Raw genomic sequence first — 26,963 nt, forward strand, 5'->3', positions numbered from 1 at the left:
GATGAATGGAAAAAGATGCGGTGTATGTATAGACAAGACAATACTCTTTAGCCATGAGAAAGGATATCCTGCCATTTGCTACAACATGGATGGACCTAGAAGACATTATGCTAAGAGAGATAACTCAGACACAGAAAGACAAATACTGTATATCTCTTATACGCGTAATCTAAAAAGAATGAAAATAAAAAAAAATAGTGGAATAGTGATTAGCAGAGGCTGGGGGAATCGGAAAGGTGTTGTTTACAGTCACACATTTGCAACAAGAAGATAAATCCTAGAGACCTAATACACAGTACAATCATCATAGGCAACAAAACTGTATTCTAAACATTAAACTTGCTAAGAGACTAGCTCTTAATTGTTCCTACCACTAGAAGAAATGAAAGGGGTATTAGATAATGCTATGATGGCAACCGTATTGCAATATAAATGTATCAAATCAATACATAGTATACTTAAACTTATACAATGTTAGATCTCAATTACATTTAAAATATTTTAAAAAAGGATAAAAAAAAGTATAAACAGGGATCTTGATACCAAAAAAAGTTTGAGAACTGCAGGGTTAGAAGACTAGGGTACTCTGGAAGAAAGGGGGCTAACCTGAGGGTAGAAGAACTCCTAATCAACACACAGGTAGTTTTCTCCTCTCTACCATCACCCTGACCCCTCGGTGAGGTTCCTCATCTATGTAGGGGTAACTTTGGGGGCTGGTGCTGAGAGATATGGGAGGGGGAAGCTCAGCCCATGCCCACAGCCAGTGCCTGGGAGGAGTAATGTTCAGTCAAAGGGCCTGCTCTTGACTAGTGAGCCGGCACCATGGGGACCCAGGACCCAGGGCAGCGCCTGCGTGGACAGCCCAGCATTTAGACAGCAGCTGGGTGGAGGGTCACCAGTTTATTTTGACATTTGCCTGCTTTCTAGCTCCTCCCTTCTTACTGTTTGTTGGTATACTGGAGATTTTAGGTCCAGGTTACCGCTCTTATCGCCTTTTCTTTTTTTTTTTATGTAAAACGACTCTATCAATAATACAACTTGGCACTTTGCATTTGAGTTTGGACACAGATTTGCAAGCTGTTGGGACTGAGCGGGCACACCAGCTGCCACGCCTCAGTCCTTCCCCGTGACAGGTCACATACCTGTACTTTGTGTTCTTGCACAGCCAGAGAACATTATCCGGAACAAATCCCTGGGTGCTTTCTTTTCTCGGCTCTAGTCTACCTGAAAAATCCTTTATGTTGAGTTGCTCCTGAAGACAACCTGGCTAGATAGAAACCATTTTCAAAACGCCATAGTCCTTCGTTTCTTGGCTATCCTGGGTATTGAGCAGTGAGGCTTTTTTGTGTGTCTTTAGCTGCTTTTTCTGCTCAGAAGTCCATAGGATTATTTTTGCCACTAACCTCTATTTGTCTCTCCTGGACGGTTCCAGCATATTGTCCCCTTCCCAGGAGCATCAGTTCATTTATTTAAAATATATAAGGTAGCCTGAAAAGCAGTTGATATCTTTATGATATCTCAATGTCAGCAAAGGAGTATCCCTTCATGACACCCCCCTAAAACTACTAAAATCCCTTCTCTGTATCATCTGTCCGTCAATTTCTCATTTTCACCCTGCAAATCCTCTCAGCACCCAGCCCTTCCCTTCCTAATACAAATCAACTTATCTTCTTTGGCTGATCTAGTTGGTAGATCGACTCCCATCCTCACTAGAATATGGAGCAATTGGAACACTCATGCATTGCTGGTGGGAATGTAAAATGATGCAGTCACTGTGGAAAACAGTATGGTGATCCCTCAGAAAATTAAACAATATGACCCAGTACTTGCACTTCTGGGTATGTATCCCAAAGAATTGAAAGCAGGGACTTGAAGAGCTATTTCTACACCCTTGTTCACAGAAGTATTACTCGCAAAGGCCGAAAGGTGGGAACAAGCCAAGTTGTTATCTATTGACTTCCATGGATGTATGAATAAACAAAATGTGGTACTATATGCATACAATGGAGTATTTTTCAGTCATAAAAAGGAATGAAGTCTGACATATGCTATACCATGTAGAACACTGAGGACATTATGCTTAGTGAAATAAGTTGTTCACAAAAGGATGATTCCAATTATGTGAGGTATCTAGACTCAATAAATTTATAGAGACAGAAAGCAGAATGGTAGTTGCCAGGGGCTGGTAGGAAGAGAGGCTGGGGAACTGTTTAATGGGTACAGAATTTCAGTTTTGCAAGATAAAGAGTTCTGGAGATTGGTTGTATAACAATGTGAATGTACTTAACAATACTGAACTATAAAAATGCTTCTTAAGATGGTAAATTTTATGTGTATTATGCAACAATTAAAAACAAAAAGGTCCCAAGGCCCAGTCAGGCAAATACTAGACCTGTTCCTGAGACAGAAGGCAGCAGAAGAAGGGGACATGTGCATCTGGCCATTTCTTTTTATCTACCTGTCACATTTGGTTATTAAAAACTTTGCTACGTGTGTCCAGCTGTGGATGCTTTCTCTGAATTTATGCTTAGTTTTGGGGTCTTTCCTTCGACAACCAAGGACCTTTTTACATCCTGTCTCTTCATTAGGAAAACCAGTGTTGGCTCTTAATGTCTTCTGATCTTTTTTCATGTTCTTTCCATAATACACTCTTGTAGAGGGTCTCAGGTCTGTCTTTCCCTCACTGTCGCTGATGTCATGTTCTGCAGCAGCAATTCTACATTCACTGGCTCCAGTAAGGACTGCAAGTGGACTACCATTTCATATCTTTGCAATTCTTATTTTGCTCATGAAATCTCCCTTTTTATCTCACCCTGTTTTTTTCCCATCTCGGCTTGGCCTCTTTTTGTTGCATTCTGTTCTTTCCCACAAAGTTCATTTCTTTCGGATCCTGTATAGATCATTTTCAGGGGTCAGGGTTCAGCTTCCATATTATTTATCCTACACCCAGGGATTTTTCCCTACTTGCTCACCCTTAAAGGAGGTGCAATCTAGTGAGACCCACATCTGTCATCTGTCTAGTGTGATGATGTGATTTATAATAAATGTATTTTTGGCGTTTTCCATGTTTGTGGCATAGTGGTCCTAAAACTCCTGGAATTTCCTGAGTGATGAGAGTGAGGAAGGTGTCTTTTGTTATGTTAAGAAGGTGACTTTTGGAAAGCCAGTCACCTAAGGACAGGGGCTGGTTGCCAAGGAAACCAATCACATGATGGGAGTCCATGGAAATCCACTATAGTGTCCATATCCCTGGACTTTTCCCACTTTTCCCGTGTCCCCAGCCAAGCCCATTGGCCATGGTGATTTCTGGTAGCCACACCTCTCAGATGACCCTCTCTTCCATCTGCCTCATGGTGGCTGCTTCTGAGAGCTGCTTTCTCTGAGAGCAGAAAGAAGCATGGGGGAGAGGTGCAGTGATGGGAAGATGGAAAGAGCATTCTTTTGACCCGGGAATCATCACTAGTGAAGTCCGCAGACCGAGGGAGAATAGGCTTCCTTCTGGCCTTCAGGAGGTCTCAAATTCCTGAGGGGAAGCTGGGACCAGTCTATCTGTCTTAGAGTGAGAGGAGGTTCCTCCCAGACTGTCCACCTGTCTTTGTTTTCACCATTTTTCATCTTTTCTTGGTGTGTCTTCTAAGGTACTTTAAGGGAAAGTTGGGGGAAGCCACATAGGAGGCTGCCAGGCAAATGCTATTTTAAATCACAACCACCTCCTTCCCTTTTAAACTCAAGGTTTTAAACCCATTCCCAGAAGGAATGCCCCAAGGGAAATTAGCTTGTATTTGTCTCTCTCCAGGCATGACTCCACAGTTTCTGCAACACAGCCAGGAAAGGAGGGAGGCAGAAAGCTCTGAATATTAATTGGGAAAGGGGACAGCCTCAATATTGAAACCACTGGAGCTCAAATGTACAAAGTTGCTTATTACATTGTAATCAAACACAGTCTACCAGAAGGAAATTAATTAGTCCAGAGGGCAAGCAGGAAGTGGAAAAGGCTTCTTTTTCTCTTCATAGCTCTAGAACATCCAGGCATATCCTCCTGAGGGAGGGACAGTGTGGAATACTGGCCTCAGCTGGATGAGTCAACGTCATGTCCCCTCCCCCATAACATTCAGGCTTGCCTGGGGTAGGGGGAAATTCACAGCGGAGGGAAGGAAACTGCCAGGTGCTGTTAGGAAAATGCAGCCCTAGGAAGCCACCAGGGAGAGAAGCCAGACGTCTCAGAGTGGAAGGGCCTGGTGCAGACTTTAGGCAGCAGCTTGCTGAATTAAGGCAACTGGCCTCTTAGGAAGGCTGGCAGAGTCTTAAAAAGTGCCATGGGTACAGAGGGGACGCATGGGGTAGATGTACAAACTGAATGCTGGAAGCAGATGTGGGATGCAGTGGGCTGAACGGTGGCTCCCAAAAAGACATGTCCACATCATAGTCCCCAGAACTTGTGAATGTTATCTCATTTGAAAAAAGGGTCTTTGCAGATGTGTTTAAGTTAAAGATCTCAAGGTGAGGTCATCCTGGATTTTCCAGGTGGGCCCTAAATCCAATAATAGTTGTCCTTATAAGAGACACACAGAGAAGACAGACACAGAGAAGGAGGCAATGTAGAGATGGAGACAGAGATCGGAGAGATGCAGCAGCTGTAAACACCAGGAGCTGAAGAGGCAAAGAACACAATCTCTCTCCAGTCTCTGGAGGGAGTGGGCCCTGCTGGCACCTGATTTCAGGCTTCTGGCTTCCAGAACTGTGAGATATTAAATTTCTGTTGCTCTAGACCACCAGGTAGGTGGTCATTTGTCATGGCAGCCCTCGGAAACTAATACACTAAATGGAAATAGAAGTGGCATTTTCTCCAGGGGATGCACTAGGGAGAAAAGGTCATAGCAACTGGCCTGGGACCCCTCCCCCACTCCAGCAGTGCTGACCTCAGCCCTGAGCACAGCTGTGCACCACCAAGGACCATTACTATCAGAAATTTACTTGCTGTCTAGTCAGCCCTGGTCCTCTGGGTGCATGTATGCCTGACACCCTCTCCTTGGCTCTCTGCTCCCAGAGGTGGGACTGGGCTGGTCAGAAATGCTTCCTGTAGAACCACCTGTCCTAAGATGGTTCCTAGCTTAATATGAGAAAGACCATTTAAAACAAGTGGTGAAGGGAATTCTAACACATGCAACAACCGAGATGTACCCTGTGGATATTATATTAAGGGCAATAAGCCAGACACAAAAGAACTAAGGCTGTATGATTCCACTTCTATGAGGTACCAGACTCATCAAATTTATAGACAGAAAGAATGGTGGTTGCCAGAGGTGCGGGGAGGGGAATGCGCAGTTAGTGTTAAATGCGTACAGAGTTTCAGTGGGAAAATGAAGAATCCCAGAGATAGATGGTGGTGATGGTTGCACAATAATGTGAATGTACTTAATGCCACCGAACTGCACACCTAAAAGTGGTTAAAATGGCAAATTTTATATTATATATACCTTACCACAATAAAAAAAAAAAGTGGTGAGCTCACAGTCACTGGAAATATGTAAGCAGGGGAAAGATACCCAGTACTGCTATTGCAGAGGATTTCTGTACAGAGAAGGAAGGTAACCACTAAGGAATCTTCCTCTGGCTAGCCTTGGATGCAAGAGCCCAGAGCCAACGGTGTAAGGGCATGTGGCATCCAAGGAATTGCCACTAAACATCTGCAGGAGGTGGGGCACTAGAGATGGGAAAAATAAAGAAAGAACTCTGAAAGAATCAAGCAATAAACAGACTCTAATCCATTGATGAAGTTGTCTGAATGGAGGTTGGAGGGAAGTTTTGGGGTCGGGGGGAACTAAGGACTGGAGAAGAGAAAACAAGTAACTTGTACCAGAGGATGTGGGCTGACATCACCTCCTGGAGGTGGCACTGGGAGTGTGAAGAAGGCCCAAGCGCTCATATCGCTGGGCACATGGGCTGCTTCCTTGGTGACAAAGTGTCCTTAACCCAGAAAGGGTTGAATTAAACTGAGAGAGATACTAAAGTAAATCAAGCTCAGACAAATTTAGGAATGTATAAATCTGGTATTTCACACATTTGTAACACTGAAGAGAATTAGGTATATTAGAGGACCTACGGATTAGCCTTGTAATTCCAATTTAAAACGAGTAATTGAGTAATTGACTTTAGGCTTATGATTTTAAGCAGAATGTTGAAAGAGGATGCGGCGGAGTTTGTGACCATTTGGAAATGTTTAAGAGAACTTAATAGTCACCCTATTTCTATGTTTCATTTGTTACATTTTAAGAACTGTTTAGGAACTTGGAATTTTAGAATGGTTATTTATAAACTTAAGAGTACAGGATCCATTAAATTTGTAAAAATCACTAAGATATTTAAAGAAATTTAATTAAAGAAGTTATAAGCCCTCCATCGTTAAGCGATCATTTAAATCTACTGGATTCATAAACAGAATGACATTTGTTAAATAAACTTAATATCTTAGGGCAATGCTAGTCTTCAAAATTCCACTTCATACCAACTACATTTAAATTAAAAAAAAAAAATTCCACCTCAATATATCGAACAGTAAATGAGAAAGCAGCCATACGTAGTCTGTGCATATGGGTGGTGAATGCATGTGCAGTGCATACATACAAACACGCCTCCCAAAAACACCAAAAGCCTCCCAGGGACACATTCATGTAGATGAGATCCAGGAAGGACAGCCCTTATTTCCTAGGTGGGGATGCAGGCTGTAGAAGAGGGAGGGCTACTGACATTAAGAGCCAGAGGCCACTGCTCATGAAACACCAGACAGCAAACTCATAGAAGTCAAAAAAGCAACCACCACACTGCCCTGAAACATCTGACGGTATCGGTATCGGAGCCCTGCCTGATGATGAGGCCTCCTCATGCTCCTGCTGGTGTCCAGGCAGGTCGCAGCCTTGGAACCTCCCTTTTAGGGGCAGGCTGGTTCAGCACTCACCACTCCCACAGGCCCATGTTGCTGGTGGCACCCAAGGGGATGCCCATTGCACATGGCTAACACCAGAGGTGTCACTCTGAGGAGGTCAGAGCTATGAAACAACTGATGGAGATAACTGGCCACCCACTGTCCCTGCCTGACTGACCACCTAGCTGAAGGGTAAGGAGCAAGGAATGGGGTTCTCTGGTCCCATCTGCTGTCCATCCCAGGGATGGCTTGTGACTCTCCTGCTCCTTCGAGGTCACCTGGCCCCTGCAGGGTTTTGAAGCCAGGCATCCTAGCAGGCTGGCTCTTCTCAGTTGTGAACCCTGCTCCTGCAGGTCTACCCTCCCCACAGGATATGGCAGCTTTGCTAGGCAAGGGAGTCCAGGGCGGTGTGTTTGTGTTTTAACTTCAAAGTCTTTAAAAATGGCACCCTCTGGAAACAGATGCCCAGTTGTTACCAAGTGTAATTTAATTAAAATCCTAGAAACAGCAGCAGCAACAAATAAATACCAAAAGGTTGTTTTCTCTTTAAAAAAAAATATAAAGTCTTCTGGGAGGCACAGCAGCCTGAGAAGGGTTTGGCCAGCTCTCCAGAGATCACAGCTCCACCCACCCACACTCTACTCAGAGGGGTGGGGAGAAGACCGAGTCCCCCACCGCGTCCCCCACCGCGCCCCCCCCCCCCCGCCAGGGCCCTGTCTGGGGTTAGACCCTAGGTCACTGTGCGGTCTTCAGCAAGTTACCCCTGCACCCTGTGGCAACCCCCTCTACAAATGAGGATTACACCAGAGCGCCTTGGACCTCAGACCAAGAAATTCAACAAATACCCATTTCCTTTCTCCTCTCAGATGTTTTTTAGGTACTGTACTTTATGACTCTGAAAGGGAGGTGGCATTTGCAGTATTTCTCCAACTTATTTTCCAAGCCCTTCCCCTTGCCAGAGCATCCTGTGGGACTGGGATTCTGAAGAAAGTCCCTGAAGTCCAATGGCTCCTACATTCCACTTATTCTCAGCACTTATGATCCATCCCAGTGTCACTCTGATCTCTCTGCTTGGGAGATAATCGGAATCGGTTGTTTACACCTTCCAGTGAATGCACTTAAGCCCATTTGTCACTCTTTGTGGTAAATTTTGTCCACTTTTAGATGAAAGATTTAGTTCATTGTCAAAGGAACTGTATGTAAGGATAAGGCGGAGGAATGACTTAGAGGCTCCTCCGGCTTCCTAATAACCTGCTTTGCAAGTAGGACAGACTTCGCAGGAACAGCCCATTTCTTGGAGTGAGAAGCTGAGGACTTGAGGGCAGTCTTATACAGTGAGCACAGACAAGAGGGCCCCAGAGCCCCCAAGAGTTTCTCTCTCAGCTCCCAGGCGGTGGGAACCAGTGTATTAGTTAGGGTTCTCCAGAGAAACAGAATAGGGTGTGCGGCAGAGAGAGAGGGAGGGAAGGAGGGAGAGAAGAAGGGGAAGGGGAAAGGGAGAGAAGGGGAGGGGAGGGGGGAGGGAAGGGGAGAAGGAGGGAGGGGGAAGGGAGATAGGGAGGGAGGGAGGGAGGGAGAGAGAGAGAGAGAGAGAGGGGGAGAGAGAGAGAGAGAGAGAGAGAGAGAGATTGATTGAGATTGATTGATTTAAGGAATTAGCTTGTGATTGTGGGATCTGGCAAGTCTGAAGTCTGTATGGCAGCCTGGCAGGATGGAAGCCCAGGGAAGGGCTCATGTTGTAGTCTTGGATCTGGAGGCAGAACTCCTAATATTTTTTCTCAAGGGCTTCAAATGATAGGATGAGGCCCACCCACGTTATGTTAATCTGATCTAAAACATTCCTTTGCAATGACATCTAGACTTGTGTTTGAAGAAAAACTGGGTACCATGGCCTAACCAAGCTGATATGTAAAATTAATCATCGCAACAAATGAAGGGTCTTTACCACTTTAAATCTCTATGTCAGAGGCAAGGCCCAGGCAAAACCTCCAAGAATCCGGGTGAGCAGAGATGAGTCACACTGGAGAAGGAATCTAGCTCACTCCCAACTCCAGGCAGGACGTGGTGCAGAGGGAGGCGGAGATCCCCCAGGATCCCTGGCTGTGGGTGAGGCCCTGCCTGAGCCTCCACACTTGGAAGATTTCCCCAAGACCTTTCAAGTCAGAATCAGCCAGTAAGATGGCCTGTCATTAAGGAGTTGTGTGTCATTCTCTGGGCAGTGGGAAGGGCAGGAGCTGGCCCAGGAAGAGAGTCACAGCAGGACACTCCAGCCAGGTGGCATCTTTCCCATCTTAAGGCCCTGTTCTTTAGGGCCTCATTCTCCTGTAGATGGAAGAAAAGGGGCCACAACCAGCAACAGCAGCAAGAAGTAACCTGTGATACTAAAGGCTGCAGAGGAGGGGGTGAAAGCTGTGTTCTTGGGGAATGGAGGGACCTTTATTTGTTTCCTAGGAGGTTGCTGAGTTTGTCCACAGATTTCAGGGATCCTGGGAGGGAGGGGGGTGATGGCAGAGGTATGTGAGATGGATCAAGCAAAGCCATAGGCTTGGTGAAGGCCAGAGCTTTCCACCTGGGTTCCAGGCCTCTCTTTCCATCCCAGTATCTCTGGATTCTGCCCTTAGGATCTCCCTCGGTGGACCTGTTCCCTCAAGAGCATGCCCAGGTGGACCCCGCCAGGAGCACTTTGCTCCACATCTGCTGCTCTCTTTGGGCTTCCAGCCTCTTGCCAGTTTTCTAAAACAGTTTCCCTAATTCTATTCCAATATTTCCTCTCCTTTACAGATCTGCCTCACCCCCTCCCCCCGTGTTCCCCATTCCCCTCGGAGTGTCCTCTTCTGGGTCTTGCTCATAGACCAGCCTCCCTTTGAGATGTATCACACCAAAAACATTTCTGTTATTCTCACCCTGCTTGACGGGATCGATTCTCAACCAGCAGGCAATTTCTGAAGAGATGGCAATTCTTGGAACAAGTTAACTTGGCACCTTTCGTGTTTGAATTTCTATGTCCAAAGTGTCTGAGTTTCTGTATCCAAGAACTGTCCCCCTCCACACTTTTGATGGTCTCTGGGCCAGCAGCTGTCTGACTATACCATCGTCAAGGATCTCACCTATAAGTGTTTTTACCCCAAAACTCCACAATTCTAGACGGAAGTGGAAAACAGGTCTGTAGTTGAGAATCACAGAAAGTTCAGAAGACTGGTATATCCTAGGAAAAATTAGCTTGAATGAATCTAGTCTGGAGATGTGGAGGCTAGTATAGTGGGTGGGAAGCATCCAGCCCTATTTCCTTCAGAACTAGTAGAGGCTGGAATGTAAACTGTATGGGAAGCTGGAGGGGAATTCCAGGATCCCTGGGATGTTGGGGACCAGAGCCCGTGGGAGCCCGGAAAAATACCATGATGCCCAGCTTATCCCCTGGTGCTCCCAACTTGGCCTGACTCCAGACCCACACAGGACATACTCAATTCTGTCTGATACCCTCTGAGAGGCAGGAGTGTTGATGCAGAGCATTCTAGAAGAAGACGCCCAATTGTTTTGGCTTCTCGATTTGGGAAGAAGAGGGCAAGCATCTGACTCAGGCAGAAGTCCTATTGTGGCTGTTATTTCACTGTTCCCTGCCTTAGGTGATCTGGGAAGGCTATGCCTAAGGAGCTAAGTGGGAGAATGGGTGAGCCTCCTGACTGGCCTCAGCTGTTAAAGACTCTAAATTGTGCACTTTCACCAAGGCTGCCAAGTACAGCTGTGCAGGGTGTGCACTAAACAAAGTCATCTGGTTGACTTTGGCTCTGCCAACCAGAGAGGCATCTTCTATTTCTCACAAAGGCACTGACTGTATGGACTAGGAGCTGCCCTACATCTCACCAAGGCGATGGGGCATCCTTGGGTCACCCAGACTCACTGAACGGCCTCCACATCTCTGAAGTCCCTGGTTTTCCTAGGCTGTCAGGAGCAGAGGTATGGCCAAGTTCTAATGTGGGGGCAGTGAACTCATGAAGCATGCCCATTTCTGGGACCACCTTCTCTTCAGATCATGGTCCTACTTTCTGCTTCCTCCGACATTAGTTTATCATAGTCTGAGCCATCACTGTCTCAACAGCTTGGTTTTCAAATACTGTTGAAAAGCACCATTTAGAGAACAGGCTCAGGGGAATGATGTTGCCCATTCCTCTCCTCTCCCAAGGTCCACCCCACCTACCTCCTGTTCACGCGCTTCATGCAACAGTGCAGAGGCATCCAAGGTTCCCTGCCAGTGCGAAGTCCCAAAGCCTGTCCTTCATGCTGCCCCTAAGAATGGGACTGAGCACCTGCACCAACCCAAAGAAGCTCAGAAATAATGGAACAATGAGTTATTCACTGAGATACACTTCCAGTGTTTCTCCAGGGATCCTTAGGTGAGATGGGGACTTTGGAGGCAAGGCCCTGGTGTCAGTCCTGTGTGACCCTGTACAGGCCCCAACTCCTCTCCGGGCCATGTGCACCTCTGTAGAACATCTCAGCTCTGAATGCAGGTCTTCTCACCAAAGCAACCAGGGGAGCCCCTTTCCCTCCAATTCTACCAGGGAGAAAGGAGGAGCAGATCCAGGCCCCTTAAACCCTTAAGAACATTAGCTCTGCTGGTCCTCTGGTGGCTGGGACCTAGGATCACTGCCAGGAGTAAGCCAGTGAGACCACAGTTTGCAAGATGGTCAGGTAGCCCATTAAAGGGTCATATGGCTGGACTAGCATCTGATACAGATGGGCCTAGAGCCCCTCCCACGCTTCCTCTTCTGCAGCCCTTGCTCTCCCCTGCTAGCTCACGTACTTAGGAAGTGACACCCCACAGGAAGGCTTTAGGGAGCCTTATGTAAGAGATTATGTCAGTTTCAACCAACAACTCACAGTCACACTGAGTTTACTGTAGGCCTTTTCTCCAGAACAGGGGTCCCCAAACCTCTGCTGAACTGGCTGTACAGCAGGATGTGAGTAGTGGGTGGGCGAGTGAGCGAAGTTTCACCTGTATTTGCAGCCGCTCTCCAGTGCTGTCATTGCCTCTGCTCCACCTCAGATCATCAGGCATTAGATTCTCATAGAAGCACTGGTCCCTAGTGCTAAAATGATTGGGGACCACTGCTCTAGAACAGAGCTTGAACTTTCAACACCTGGGTCCTGGCAAGAACAACAAAGGAGGACACCCCCAGAAATGGCTGACCTAGCAGGTGTGTGAGGGTGGGTGGGGCCAGAGTCAGGCACTGTTAGTGGGTGTCACCACTGTCAGAACAGGCTGGGCTGGGCAGCCTGGCATCTGGCAGAGGTAGGGACGAATGCCTACCCCTGTCCTGCATCTGAGCTTTGGGAACAGGCCTGAAAATCAGGAAGATGGATTTTGTTTCCAGTTGGGATTCCTCTGGGACCATAGGAACATGACACTCAGCTGACACAAAGCTCTCCTTCCCCAGTAGCACCTGTAGCTCCTGTTTCCTCAACCCCCACCATGGCCAACAATACAGCCCTTTCCACAGTCTGCATCCATGGCTCCCTGGGCTGGGTCTCAGATGAGGCAGAGGTGGGTGTTGAGTGGCCAGGCCATGGGAGAGGGGGATGAAGTGGAGGTGTGGCTGCCAGGTGTGCTAGGACCTGGGGTTAAACCTTTGCTCTCTTGACCCCTGTTGGCACCATAGGAGGGACCCCACCCTACTCCTGCTGCTCTTTGTAGGGCCTGAGCCCACAAAGTAGTGGTAGGGGCTGGCAGGTCCCAGGCTGCCACCTTCCCACATCACCAGTCCTGGCTCCCTGTAGGTAGATGGTGTGCTTGAGTGGCTTCTGGTCTCCCCTTGGAGTTCCACCCTTGCCTGGTGGCCCTCAGAGGGAGAGGGGTATCCTGCAAGTCTGCTTGGGCAGGCGGTAGCTGTGCGTGGTGGCTCCAATGGGGAAGGCGGCTGTATGGTGGGGGCGGGGTGCCTGCTGGGGGCATAGAGGGAGCCAAGGCTTCCTGCAAAGGCACTGGTGTGCTCTGGGGGAACCCTGGGCTCAGGGCACAGGAAGGAGGACAAGCCTGAGCATCGGGGCTGCTGAGAGGGACCATGCAGGGCAGGCGAGGCAAAGCCCCAACTAGGGGCGGGTTGAGGGTGATTCCCTGCAGCTCCCAGCCCCAGAACCTGTATCCATTTAGAAGCCCTGTGGAAGAGGAGGGGTTTGTACAGCAGCCGGTATGTGCAGTGTGCCCTGCGCCTGTGAATGCTTCCCATTCCACCATTCCCTACTGTCACTCTTCTGGCTTTCTGCCCAGTCTGGCCATGGCCAGAGTCAATGGCAGAGCCAAAATCTGACTGGCCATGGCTGGCTCAACACTTACTCACCACCCATCCATAGGACCAGCTGCCACTCTGATCCATTCTACAAGGAGAGCTATGGAAGGCCCTACTTTTCCTACTTCTTTCTGGTACCATCCGTCCCATAGGCACCCAGGAGTGTCTGCCAAGTGAAAGAACCAAGTACATAAGGAGCCAGGTATCCCTAAGTCTCTGAGGGCGGGAGAGGCACAAAGCTAGGGTGAGATGAACACTGAGTGACCCCTTAGAGAAGGGAATCTGGGGAAGGGAGGGGAGAGAGGCATATCTGAGAGGGGCCTAGGCAGCCCCAACAGGAGGAGGTGGGGGGGAAATGAATCAGGCAGGCAGCAGGCCTGCTCAACGCTGGATACAGGCCTGTTCTCCCTGATACCCTAGGTGAAGGGCCCACAGCTCACAGGACAATGAAGGCTTCTGTCAACACTGGCCTTTGCTCTCATGCTGCAGCTTGGAGCACCATGAAAACCTATAAAGTCCCCAGCTCTGGCCTCTGCACCCCATGTTGAGTGAATACCCTCCTCTGTCAGATGAGGGCCAGGTTGCTAGGACTGCTGTAGGCAGGACAAGCTGGCCTCTGCAATGGCTAGTGTGTGGGGTGTGTGTGGGTCAGCCACAGGGCCTCTGAGGTCTGCTTTCCTTCAGAAACCCCTCGCAATGTGTCCTGGCTCTTACACTGGCTGGGGACAAGGAAGTGACCTCATGGCATGAATGTGAATCCAACTCGGGGCCTGGAAGAAATAACCAACCACATGTAGGAATGAATATGTCTTTCTGAAACATGAGGAGGCTAGCAGAAACTGAACAGTGGTCAGGAGCTCAGTGATCATCTCAACCACCTACCCCCTCATTTTGCAGATGAGGAAACTGAGGCCAGAGAAGGGAAGGGGCTAAGCAAGTTTGGGTCAGAATTCCCAGTTCTCAGGGAAGGCAACTGTGGCCAAAGAACCCTTACTCTGGGCCACAGTAAGCGCAGCCACTAGCACTGGCCCCCTGGATCCACGCAGTCCCTGCGTGTGGCAAGGATTATGACTGCTGCTTTCCTGTTTGGTTGCCTGCTGCCTCCCCACTTCCTAGAAGAATAGGCACTTGATGTGAATATATTAATTAAACTCCGATAGTATTATTTTTGCTTATCTGTATTTTTTCATTTTCTTATAATTGTACACCACTTTTGTATTTTTAAAACCTGACACTTTAAGCAATATCCTGCCAACCTCACAAGACTAAGGAACAAAATAAATACAAGAAAATACTTTATGAACTAGAAAGCAGTATCCTGATGGTAAGAGTTTCCCACCCAAGGCGCTGAGCCAACAGCCAAATAACCAAGATGAGCGGGGGCCCCTTTCTCACCTACTCCTACCAGTTCTCAAGGGCCCACTGCCCTGTCTTCCTGTCTTGGCTGCTCGGGCAGTAGGGATGGGTGCACGGGGAAGCTAACCAAGATCAGGCCAACCAACAGAAGATGAAAAGTCACTTCTCACCCAGGGGAAGGGAGAGAAACAGAGAAACATGCAGACACAAAGAGAAGCTGCAGGAAGCAGGAGGGAGAGAGCCAGGAAGATAGGCATGGACTTGGAGGACAAAAAGAGGTGGGGGAGGGGCAGCTCTGGAGGTGGGGGAGGGGCACAAAGCAAGGCCACCTCTGCAGGCAAACACACTCTGACACTCCCCACTCTCAGTCGGACTCCTGCATCTATCCTGGTTAAGATAAAGTTAGAAACATCAAAATGCCACATCCCTTTGAGCAGCAGCCATTGGCAGAACTCCATGTGGCTGCAGCAACCAGGAGTTTGAGCTAATAAAAGTTAAAAAAAAAAAAAAAAAAAAAAAAGCTGGGAAGTGCTCCCAGAGCGCCACGTGGCACTGCTCTGGGTCCGTGGGTAGGATGGGTGGGGAGGACAGCAGGCACTGTAATGGGGGTGGGGGTGGGGGCTGTCCCTGCTCAGAGTGACAAGGTCACTTTTCTCATTAGAACAGCCAACTCTTTAGTGACAGTGAACCCGAGATATAGTAATTTGGTCTGCTGTTTTACACAACTGGGCCTCTCTCCTACCCCTCCAAGTTTCTCCTAATGAGAGGATATGATACAGCAAACAGGGACCAGAGGATGGAGCACAGAGGGTATGTGCGTGTCATTTTTCTCATAGGTCACCCACAGTGCTGCTTTTGGAGGGAAAGGGTGGCAGGCTGATGGCTGGCCCAGATCCTCGCTTTGAAGGTGGGGGGAGATCTCAGATGTTGACCCCACTCCTTGGGCATCCTGAAGGGGAAACCAGAGAAAGACCCTTATCACCTGGGCAACCTTTCTACAAGGTGGCTCTGTGGGCAGGAGGCGTGTAGGGTGCAGAGCGCAGTGGCCAGAACCCTGAGAATGGAGGGGAGTGACTGTACTCACTCTGCAGGTTGCTGGCAGGATAACCTGGCCTGGTGCTGAGAGTGGAACACTAGAGAAGTCTGAGCCAGACCCCACTGCTCCTGGGAGCTCAGGGGCAGGAGTTCCTGAGGAGGAGTTTAAAATCCATTTGATAAGACTCTTCTGAAAACCCACTGTGCTCAGTATAGGCTTGACAGCTTATGCCCCAGAAAAGTGAGCAGGGGAATGAAATAACATTAGGGAAAGGGAGTGTGTACCAATGCACACCAAGGAGGATGCTGAGGGCTGGGGTGTCTGTCCATAGACAAACCCCACGACACTTTAGGAGCTCTGAAGAAAGAGAGAAAGCAAAGCAAATTCTGGTCATCTCTGAAGAGGTAGGCATTTGTTCCAAAAAGAAGGCCCCCATTCACCAGATCTGAAGTCAGGGGAGCTGGCCCAGAATCAGGCCCTGTGGTCATGCCTGTCCACACAGATGCTGCCACGTCTCTGGCCTTGGAAACCAGTAAAGCAGGTCCTGGCACTGAATTCCTCCTGCATCTCTATCACTGGAAATGCCTGCGCCTAGCCCAGTCAGAGAGCAGTGGATTTTAAAAAGTAAGGTTTCTCTTTGTGGATAGAATGAACATGATTCAGCACAAGTAGTAGATCAGGAATGGGGAGGCCAAGCTCTCCCGGCGGGCTGTGCTCCCCTCCCGCTATCTCAGTAAAGGCCCTAGACCACACCTACTGGGTGGCATCCCTGAGGTGCCCACAGAGGTTGGGCACTGTGCCACTCCTCTCTCCAAGAATATGCCTGGCAGGCTGCCAGGAACAGCCAAGCCCCGAGGACCTTGCTCCCAGGAATCCAACCACACAGAAGGCAAATATGCCAGATCTCGCGACCATACTAACATACCTGGTGACTACACCTTCAGATGCACAACTGTGGCTGGGGAGCCAAATGCTTTCTGAGGACTCACCATGACAGTGGTGGCAGACACATGTCTTCACAGATCACAGCCTTACTAAAGAACGTCATAGGCTTGCAGGTGTTCAATACCATGACAGGGACAGTTGTGGTAGTGGGGCCTCCACCCTCAGGAAGCATATGACTTAGTCTAACAAACAAAATGGACATCAGGGAAATACTGTGTATGTATGATTAAATGCTACCCAGTGTGGTGGGACCTGAAAGGCAACTGGGTCTCGGAGCCATGAGTTGACATGCCCAAGAAGGTGGCTTTGGAAAGGTGAGGAGCATTCAGTGGAAACAAGGAAATGAATTCCTGGTAAAGGAAGACTAAGGTCAAGGCCAAGGGCGGGGGCTTCCCTACTTGGTGTCTAGTGGTCTTCTAACCTTTTTGCCTAAAGCGATTTTCAGAGGTGGGGTGTCAGAGGATAAAGGTGACCTTCAAATGTTATTCCCCTCATCTTTCTGTCTGTTTCCAGGTAGGAAAGACTTGCCCAGTCTCCAGATCCCCAGGGAGCCTCCAAATGCTTGTCCATTATCCAGCGCCCCTTGGGAAGCAAGTCACCCTAGGACCCAGAGAGTTCTTGTTTTACATTAGCTGATGTGACTCATGCTCCCAGTGTAGAGTGAAGCCAGCCCTGCCACCTTGGCCATAGTGGACTCAACCAGGAGTGCATCCCCAAGCCATACCATTGGATGGGGTGGGCAGGCTAACACTGGACAGCTCTGCCCAATAGGGCCATGCCATGCTGAGTGGCTATAAACAATCAGACCCTCTTTATAGGAAAGCAGGGAGGCTAGTGAACATGAGGAGGTGGGCCACTTTACCTTGTTGTATCCCAAGGAAACTGACCCTTTATTCTGGTGCTCCGTGAAGCTAGCTGACATCCCAGTCTGGAAATTTTGGGACTCAGAGAAACTGTTGGGCTGATGATATGACACCCCACTTTCCACATAGTCTGGCACTCACCTTCTATCCATGACTAAAGGTTTCTTTTCTCCCGGGGCTCCTTAAAGATGACAAGTCTTATCTCAAGACTCAGAAAGGGACATCTGGGGGAATGGTAAGGCCTGCAGGAACTGGGTCTGGGGAAGGGGAGAGGAGTAGCCCCTTCTATCCATGGCTGGCTTCTTTTATCCCTATGAGCACCCACTCCAGACAGCTTCTGAATTTGCAGTGAGCTTTTGATCCAGAATGAGCTCTGGCCAGGGAGACAGAATCCAAAATCACCTTAGGCCTGGCCTGAGAAAGGATACCAAGATCTTGCCTGTAGCCTGGCCAGACCCAAAGAAAGGCAGATTCTCCTGTTTCTTATCATCGTCACCATAAGAACATGTCTTGATTTGCAGAGCCAATGCAATTTCATACACTTTGTAGCATTTGCTCTGCTCAGTATTCCAGATACCCTTTGGGAAAGGAGGAAACAAACTCAGAGAGGTTATCTGCTGGGTCCAAGGTCAAAGCAGACTAAGGACTGGAAGGCAAGCCTCTGAGCTGACCCTTGACCCAAGCTCTCCTCACGATTACTTTACTCCTAAAGGGATGGGGACCACATTCTGCTCCTTCAAGGCCTCTTCCTGGCACCCTGCCTGCACCCTGACCACAGCTCAGGATCGGGCTCAGGATCCTTAACATTATGCAAGGCCTGCTGATACCCCTCCAGCACTTGACGGGCAGAGAGGCTGGACAGTCCCCAATCAGGGGCCCTGCACCTCCATCTTAGATGTTAACGAGGGGCATTCAGAAGCAGCACCAGCAGCCACTACGAATTGCCACACATGGTCCCTCAGTCTCTGTTTCTGTATCCCAAGCCTGTAGCAAGTCACACAGCAGGGGGAGGCGTGGTACCAGACTGGAGCACTGGAGCTATCCCTCTGAAATACACAACAGAGTGTGTCAGTGTATCTGTTTGGCAAGAGTATCTATAGCTCTTTCATGGCCTCAAAAAGCTCAAGAAGTTAAGGTTAAGACCACAGAGACTGAAGATCTCGAGTCCTCTCCAATCCTGGGGCTCTGGGCATACACAAATCCTGTAGCCAAACACATATTATCAAACATAGGAGAAAGTGCCATGCAAATGCAGGAGGCTGTTACTGTCCTCGCTACTATTACTCCTTACCTGTTCCTCAAAATCCACCCTGGGGGCTGAGGACAGCATTGTAGCAGGACTGAACACCTGAGCTCTGTATGTGCCCCTATCTTTGTCTACTGTGTTACTGAAGAGGTTTCCCCTGGTCCAACCTTCAGTGAGGCCCTGGGTGTTTCCATGTTTCCCAGTTACTGTTCATTCCCTTTGTGAACATCACCATCTCCAGATTAGAGGAAATCCGAAAGGAAAAAACGATTTGGGAGAAAAGGCCTCTTCAGTGCATAGTGCAGACTCAACTCAACATTCCTCTAAACAGCCTCAGGGTTCTAGAAAACCATCCTGTTTCTCATGGAAAAGTAGACACTTGGTACTCCCCTCCAGCAGTGCCTAGGGCCCTGATCTGCACATTTTAAGCAGCAGGGTAGCTCTCTAGGCCCCTTAGGCAAGCCCATCACTGGCTCTGGAGAGGCCCACGGACCTTACCCACAGCCACAGGTCAAGGGAGCCAACATACTAGAAGGTGATGGCCAAGATATTCTGCTGCTTTCACAGAAAAAGGGGAAGTCTGATTAACCCCCATCCTGTTCCCATTAGCCTCTCACTCCTGCCATTAAGGGTGTCAGGACACCAATAAGATGAACCTGCTCCTTGTCTCAAGGACCCTGTGGGGGCCACAGAAACTTATCTGTTCTCCAAAAGCCAAGGATGTCAGCTTCAGGATGTGGAATCACACTCAGCCTGAGGAGGACTGGAGGAGCCCAAGGTGTCTGCCTCCCGCAACTGGTCCTCGAGAATGCGGTCCTCACTTTGTTCTTTTCCCCTCCAAGAAGGGCTTGTCTTGACCACCACCAATTAGCCCCATCCACCACTTGTTTCCCCAGAAGCACCCACTCCAGTGCTGGGAAAACAGTACGTGATCAGTAGAATCTTCCTTACTGTCTGGTGTGCAAATGGGATATGATGGTCTGGAAAATCCATTATTATTTTTAAAAGCAAAAGAGTTCCCACAGAAGTCATACACTGGTTTCCAAATTTTGAAAGACAAAGAAATACGCATTGTTAGTTATGTGGAGCGTAATGTCATCTTTGTTTGCTGATTCAATTCAGAGGAGGCACCTGGGGATCCAGAGGTATTTCAGGCCTCATTCTGGATGTTATTTGGAAAAGTGAGGCGAGAGCTGATATCCCACCCCAGATCTGTCCAGGTCTCTGCTTCCCTCTCTCCCTGTACAGTGCATACCTTGGGAACACACACTCCAGGGTACCAGCACGCCAGATAAAATGGGTGGGGGAGGGAGGGTGGTGGTGCCACAGAATGAGGAAGGATATACATCCAAGTAGGTTTTGGAGGCTCCTCCTAGGAGCCCTACAGCCTCTTTGATCAGTAACGGGAAAACTTCAGAAAGGCCACCTGAGATCCCCTCCCCCATCTGCAAGGACTCCACCACTAATGGGGTCAATCCGTCAAGAATATGGGCCCTGGACTCACCCCCTAAAGTCGGGTGAAGACAATCTATTTGGTGATGCAGAAGGTGCATCCTTCTGCCTCTCTCCCACTCAACAAAATCCATGGACCAGGCCATCTTTCCCTCAAAAGAAAGTTCGGAAGGAAAACAAGCCAAAGAGAGATGGGTGATGGTGTTGGCCTTAGGGCAATCCCAAAGCAGAAAGGACCCGCCAGGTCTGCAGTCAGTAGCTAACCAGTGGGACAGGGGCGGGCAGAGAGCAGGGTGCTGGCGGCCTCCTGAAGTTCCTGCAGCCAGGTAGTCACACAAGAAACCAATCCAGCTCCCTTGTTCCCTCTCTCCACTGTTCAGCAGGGGCTTGTGGCTAAGCACCTGCCAAAGTTATTCAAAGGAGATAAAACACTGTCTCCCACCTGAAGCGCAATCTAGGATGCCTCCAGGTGGGCAAATGACCTAGGGACTGGCAACTCACCAGCCCCAGCGCTGTGCCCTTGGATTCTCCTGGAGAAGCTGACAGCTGCGCATTCCTTGAGGACCCTTGGCAGGAGGTGACTGCCAATGGAGAGAGGAAGGAAAATGCCTTGGCCCAGACCAGTTATCTTCCCCGCATCTCCTCCCACCAACCGTCCCTGGGACCAGCCTCCTCTGCCTGACAATGAGTGAAGCGGGAACATTATTCCAACAGGTACCCTGGAGCCGGGCCTCACCCGGCCATCCCTCCGTCACCCTGCCCTGAGGCCTCAAATTCCGCGGGAGCATCAAGGCACCTGCTGCCAAACCCGGGTCCATCCCCGCTAGAGGGGGCCCTGGGCGGTGCCCTCGGCGCTCCCGGGCCTCCTCGGGAAGGGGCGGGGCGCTCCCGGGGCTGGCGCGCCCCCCGCGTCCCCTCCTCTCGCTCACCTGGCGCAGGTGCTGCAGCAGCGTCCCTGCCTCCTCCCGCCGGCCCTGGCGCACCATCCGCAGCAGCTCCTGGACCATGCCGACGCGCCGGTGGTAGGGGGGCAGCCCCGCGCCGGCGCCCGCGCGCCCCGCCTTGTCCCCAGCGCGCAGCAGCAGCGACGCCCAGAAGTCGGGCCGTTCGCGGCGTGTACCGGGAGCCGCAACGGGGCTGGCTCTCTCCGCCAGGCTGCCCTTGGTCTGCCGGGTGCCCATGCCGCCGCGACGCCGCGTTCCGGGCCGGCAGCCGGGCTGCAACTTTGGGGGAACTGTTGCGCGCGGGAGGCGCGGGGCGGGGGCGGCGGCGGCCCGCGCTCCGCTCGCTCCTCCCTCCGCGCTCCCCGGGCGCGCTCCCCCGGAGCTCGCCGCCCGCCGCCCGCCTCCGGCCCCGCCTCGCCCCGCCCCCAGCTCGTCTCCGGCTCCCGCCCCTGCGTCCGCGCCCGGGCCCCGCGCCGCGGCGCGCGGTCTCTATTCTTCCTTCCCTGCCTATTCCCTCCCCTCGCTTCTGCTTCCCGCTCCTCCGCTCCCGGCCGCCTTCTCCGAGCGTCGGTACCGGCACCGCGACCCCTGCCGGCCGCCGTGCTGCGCCTCCCAAGGCCGTGGCGCGGGGGCGTGGGGGCGGGCAAGCCCCAGGGGCCCTCGCTCTCGGTGCCCACCAGGTTCCCCAGAGGCGTCCACCATCGCGCGCTAGGGTGAGGCCCGCGAGAGGTGCAGGGAGGCGGCCACCGGCGAGATGGAGAAACTTTGGAGCATGGGGAGGTCTCTCAGCTCCAGAGTCGGGTTTCTCAAAGTGGGCTCCGCTGAGCATCAGCGCCAAATCGTCTAAGGCCCTGATTAAAAACGCAGATCTCTGGGTCTGGGCACAAACACACTGAATGAGAATCTCCGGCGTGGCCCTGGGGACGTGCATTTTTAGCCAGCCTGATTCTGCTGTATACTTCTTTGACACCTGGCCAGTGGGGGGTTGGGAGTGGTGGTGGTGGTGGTTGTTAAGTGGACCTGGAAATATGCAAGGTTGTGTGTTGTGTGTGTGCCCTCTTATGGAGGGAGTGCATTTGTTGCTTCCTTCAGTCTCTCATACAGCCTAGACCATCATGGTGAAAAGAACTGCTGTCTTTTGTTCTCTATCTCACATCTCTGGAGAAGGTGCCTGGGGGTAATCCCTGTACAATAAAGCAGAGGCAAGCTTTCAAGTAGGCCCAACTGCATCCCTTTTCTGGCCCTCCTCCCTCCCTGGTTTAGCCCATAATGGACCAGACCCCTTGGGGTCTGATGGTCCTTGAAAAGCTAACGAGGGCCCTGCTAGAAAGAAGGCTAAGGCACCTGGGGGAGCCCTTCCCTATCACAGACCACAGGCCACTCTGGTAGGCTGTGGTGGCTTCCCTGGTCTCAGCTACAGGGCTGCAGGAAGGGCAGCAGTTCTGTGTGGTTACTTCTGACCAAGGCGCTGGGTGCTGTTTTTTGGGAAAGGACAGTGTGGGCTGTAGGAGCAGGAGAGCCAGATCACAAATCAGAGGGAGCTGGAACCCACCGTATGCTGACCATTAAGCATCAGGCAAATCTTAGCTTCTTCCCCTGTTATGCTGGGATAAGGACACTGCAGAAACTCCAAGCAGAGTACAGGTGTTCTGCCGAGACTAGTTCCATTTTCTACTCTGGGTCTTTCCTTAGGTGTTTTCTCTGTCAACTCCAAGTACCTGGAGGATGAGGCTTGTGTCTTCCCCAGCAGGGTCTCTTCCCTTTGGATGGCCTGCTTCCAAATGCCCATCTCTGCTTACAGAGAACTCTGTCTTCCTGCCAGCTGGCCTCACAGGGCCCAGAGGGGCACCTTCCAAACTTCCCCTTTGTGTGTAGAACATACCAGTTCACATCTCCAGAGAACCTAGGCTGGGAAACACTTTGGTGCCTCTCATCTCTGGCCTGTAAGACCACCAGGCAAAGTGACCACCTGGAAAACCTGCTGACGAAGAAGACCCTCCTTAGGGATAGTGGGCTCCATCCACAGCTTGAATTAGCAAGTTTCCCTGCTCGAAGGTGTGTGATTGCGACAAATGACATCCTAGTCCCTCATCTAGGATCTGAATGTCATCCCTGATTCCATCCTCTTTTCCTTGGTCTTAGTCCCGCCCACCCCCAACTTTTCTCTCTTCTGGCTTCTCCTCAGCCTCTTCCATCTATTTAGAAAACTCATTTGCCTCCATCCCTTCCAGTCACCAGTGTTCCACCTCTCTCCTTTTCAGCCAAGCTTTTTGGAAATATCGTGGGCACAACTTCTTTACCTCCATTCATTCCTCACCCACTTCAGTTTGGCTTCTGGCCCTACCATGTCATTCAGATGTCTCTTGCCGGTGACCTAGTTACTGAATTCGGTGGCCATTTTTAGTTTTCATTTTAGTTGACTTTTAAGTGGCATCTGATCCTGTTGCCTACTCTGTTTTGATTCAAACTCTACTCCCTTGGTTTGTAGGGAACTACTGTCCTCCAGCTTTCCTTCTTGGGGTCCTCTTGGAGCTTCATATCTTACCCCCATCCTTTGTTTGTTAATGTTACCTGGGGTGTGGCCCCAGACCCCTTCCAAGGCAGTGATATTTATATTTATGGCTTTGCCTACTACATACACACTGATGACTCCAAGCCTCTTTTTCCAACTTAAAAGCTAATAAATTAACCTGTCACTGATTCATGGATACTGGCAGAAGACATGAGACTCCTAGGTCCGAAACATGGGGCTTTAATACTTAGAAACACACAGCATATAGCATGAGCATCAGCATATTTGCATCAATTCTCTTTACCTCTTGAGTCCCACAAGGGCATCATGATGGGCCCAGATGGATGCTCCACATGCAGCAGGTCTGCATCACAGTTGTGGGACACCAAGCCTGGGAACCTACTGCTTCTATAGGAAGCAGCGAGTGAGCCTAGAGGGAGACAGTATCTCATTGCTCATACAACTCTGAAAAGTGGCCAGGTAATAAGGGTCAGGGCCTTGCATTTTTGGCACACACAGCAAGATGCGAAGAAGTGAAAGAGGTCCGAGGAGAATTGTCTTCCAGCAGTGGGACTGCATACTCAACAGATGAGCACCTCCTTCCCAGACTGCCTCTGCTTTCCTTCACAACATCAGGCCAGAAACAACAGGGTAATTGTACGCTCTGGTTTCTTTTCGTATTTGCAGTTGGTCAAACAAGTCCCATTGATGCCAAGGACTGGAGCTCTCATTTGTGCATATTCACCATGTGCTTGGTCTCGGGCTATGTCCTCTGCATATATTGTGCTGTTTCATTCATTCAGCAACTGCGAGGTCGGTTTTACAATCGTCCTGATTTCACAGGTGAGGAAATGGGATCTTAGAGAGGTCAGGGGACTTGCTCAAAGTCACAGATAGTAAGGGGTGGAGCCAAGATTTACACTTAGGTCCATCTGACTTGACATCCTGTGTTGTTAATATTACTTTATATCATTGATCCTACTGTTTAAACGTTATATCCTGCAGCCACTGCTTTGTTGGAGAGCTGTCATTTTCACCCCAATCATTGTGTGATAATAGCCTTCTTTCTAACTTGTCTTCCCACCTCCAGTCTTGCCCCTTCTAAAGCATCTTCCATGTAGCAATTGGAATGCTCACTCTAAAAAGGGAACACACACACACACACACACACACACACACACACACTCTCTCTCTCCTTTTCACTGATTCCTATAACTTTTAGTCCAAACTCCTTTACATGGCATTGACATCCCTAGTTGCTACACTGTCCTCATGTCCAACACTTCACTCATCATTTTGTGTTATTTACACCTCTCCCAAGATGTCATACTTTGTGCCTTTACACATACTGCATTATCTTCCTGGGATGTCCTTCACCCCTTAACAGATGCCTAGTTATCCTGTAAGACTCTATTTAGGTGCTGCCTCCCTCAGAAAGCCTTCCATGAATGCCTCCTATGCTTTCCTCCATGTGACTGTAATACCCTCTGAATATGATAGAATATCTTGTACTAGGTCTCTGCTGTTCATTGTCATATGTTGTTCTCCATGGAGCATCCTTCTTCATCCCCTCATTGATCAGTCCCTCCTTGTCCTTTAGACTAAACTCAGGTGTCACCTCCTCAGGGATAGCTTCTGAGATTCCCTTGCCTCCCACTGGCTAAAGTTAGTTTTCCATCTGGTGTGTTCTCCAAATTTCACTGCCTATGCCGGACGTGGCTGTGATGGCCTGTAAGCATCTCAAGAGCAGGTCGTCTACAAGGGCCTACAAAGCACAGCGCCTGACACATTGGAAGAACTCAAAAAATGCTTGTTGAATGAGAAAACACATGCTCACCTCCAATGTGTTAGCATCATACCAGAAACCTAGTACATGGCAGGAGCTCAAGGAAAAGGATTGAATAACTAGGGCACCAAAATGCTGGTTGGATTTGTTGACATGCAAGCTACTGATGATCTTCGGGAGATTAGTTTGCAAGGAGTTAAGGAGCAAATGGGAGGGAGGTAAGACAGTTGAAAGAATTAATGTAGCTTGTTCTTTCAGGACACTTGGTTGTGAACAGGACTGATGATTTTTGTTGTTGTTTGTGTTTTACACAGGAGATAGATCATTTTATTAAGAGGTAACCATGGAATTTATCCTTTCAGTCATTCTCTTTTAAGCAATTTTTGGGAATCATTGGACTTTTCTGACCATCAAATCTGAAATTAAAGAATTCTCATCGTGATTTCTCTTTGAACATTGACTTCAGTTTCCACTCATGTTTTGAGAATTTGAGGTATAAAATGCCTAATGGAGTTTAAAGATCATTCAGATTATATAAATGTTTAAATCAAAATATTGAATATATGGATCGAACAGTAAGTATTTTTATCCCATATGTCAAGCTCTTATTGCTGCAATAGGCTTTGCATTAATAATATTTATTCATTTTCTTAATGATTATGTAAAAAATGTTATGATAGCCCTTTTTACAGAGGAAGAATCTGACGTTTAGAAACAGTAAAGAATTTGGCCAATGCCTTCTTAATAGTAATTGGAGAGCTGGAGTTCAAAACCAAGTCTGCACTGCTTTAGAAAATATAGATGCTCAACATATATTTTAAACACTTTTGTTTGAAAATGTTGTCATATAGTTACTGTTTGTCTTTCAGTATGGGAAGAGGACACAGGCAGGGAGCTGCATGGGACAGGAATGCTGGAGGGTCTGAGGCTCCTGGTGAAGTGGGAGGTGACCCAGAACCTAGCTGGAAATGATGAGCCTGAGACAAGCCTCAGGTAGACTCCGGCACTCATTTGGAAAGGAGGAGGAAAGATGCAAATACATTTGCAGGTGGAAGAAAAATTGGAGGAGTTCTTGACTGGTAGTCTTTTTTTTTTTTTTTTTTTAAATCCCCCCCCCACCCCGCCCCCCAGTGATGTAGAAAGCTACCTGCTAAAATGTCACGGGCGAAGGCAGGGCATGGGCTTGTTGAGAGAAGTGACAATAGGAACACAGCTAAGAGGAATGGGAGAGGGTGCAGTCTGGGACAGATACAGGAGAGGTCAGGCAGGATGGGCGTGTGGACAGCCTGTTGCTGAGGCTGGAGACAAGGAGCTCTAAGGCGGCATCCTTTTTCCATGGGGTTTGCTGCAGCAGCTCCCAGCAGTTCCAGAATCAGAACCAAGAAGCTGCCAGTCTGGGGTCTGTCCTGGACTGTAATTTAAAAGATCTGGAAGAGTTGGGGTGGAAGGGAGGATTGGAATGACCCCTGTTGGGATTTCTTAGGGCAAATAGGTGACAGTAGGTCATGGAAGCGATGACCTGTGGAATACTGTCAGGAAAGATGGCGAAGCCATAAGGAGTCCTGGAATGGGATAAATGTACTTCAACTAGTGGTTCTCAAACTTGAGCAGACATCA

At 49.4% G+C, this 26,963-nt stretch overlaps 1 protein-coding gene and 1 long non-coding RNA gene across 2 annotated transcripts in view; one reads left to right on the top strand and one right to left on the bottom strand.

Moving 5' to 3' along the window:
* The window catches only part of LRRC75A (leucine rich repeat containing 75A), a 41,648-nt gene extending 20,237 nt beyond the window's left edge, over positions 1 to 21,411 (bottom strand). The window contains exon 1 of the mRNA XM_016161497.2: positions 21,034 to 21,411. Coding sequence (XP_016016983.1) covers positions 21,034 to 21,285 — 252 coding nt within the window. The 5' untranslated portion in view covers positions 21,286 to 21,411. The remainder of the gene's footprint in view (positions 1 to 21,033) is intronic.
* Positions 21,412 to 21,534: 123 nt separating this feature from the next.
* Positions 21,535 to 26,401, top strand: LOC118604017. Its single transcript, XR_004951615.1, has 4 exons — positions 21,535 to 21,761; positions 24,248 to 24,403; positions 25,661 to 25,921; positions 26,216 to 26,401. It is a non-coding gene; the product is annotated as an uncharacterized LOC118604017 (long non-coding RNA).
* Positions 26,402 to 26,963: the final 562 nt, after the last annotated feature.

The sequence above is a fragment of the Rousettus aegyptiacus genome, unplaced genomic scaffold (assembly GCF_014176215.1).
Source record: "Rousettus aegyptiacus isolate mRouAeg1 unplaced genomic scaffold, mRouAeg1.p scaffold_m13_p_6, whole genome shotgun sequence".
Classification (NCBI taxonomy): domain Eukaryota; kingdom Metazoa; phylum Chordata; class Mammalia; order Chiroptera; family Pteropodidae; genus Rousettus; species Rousettus aegyptiacus.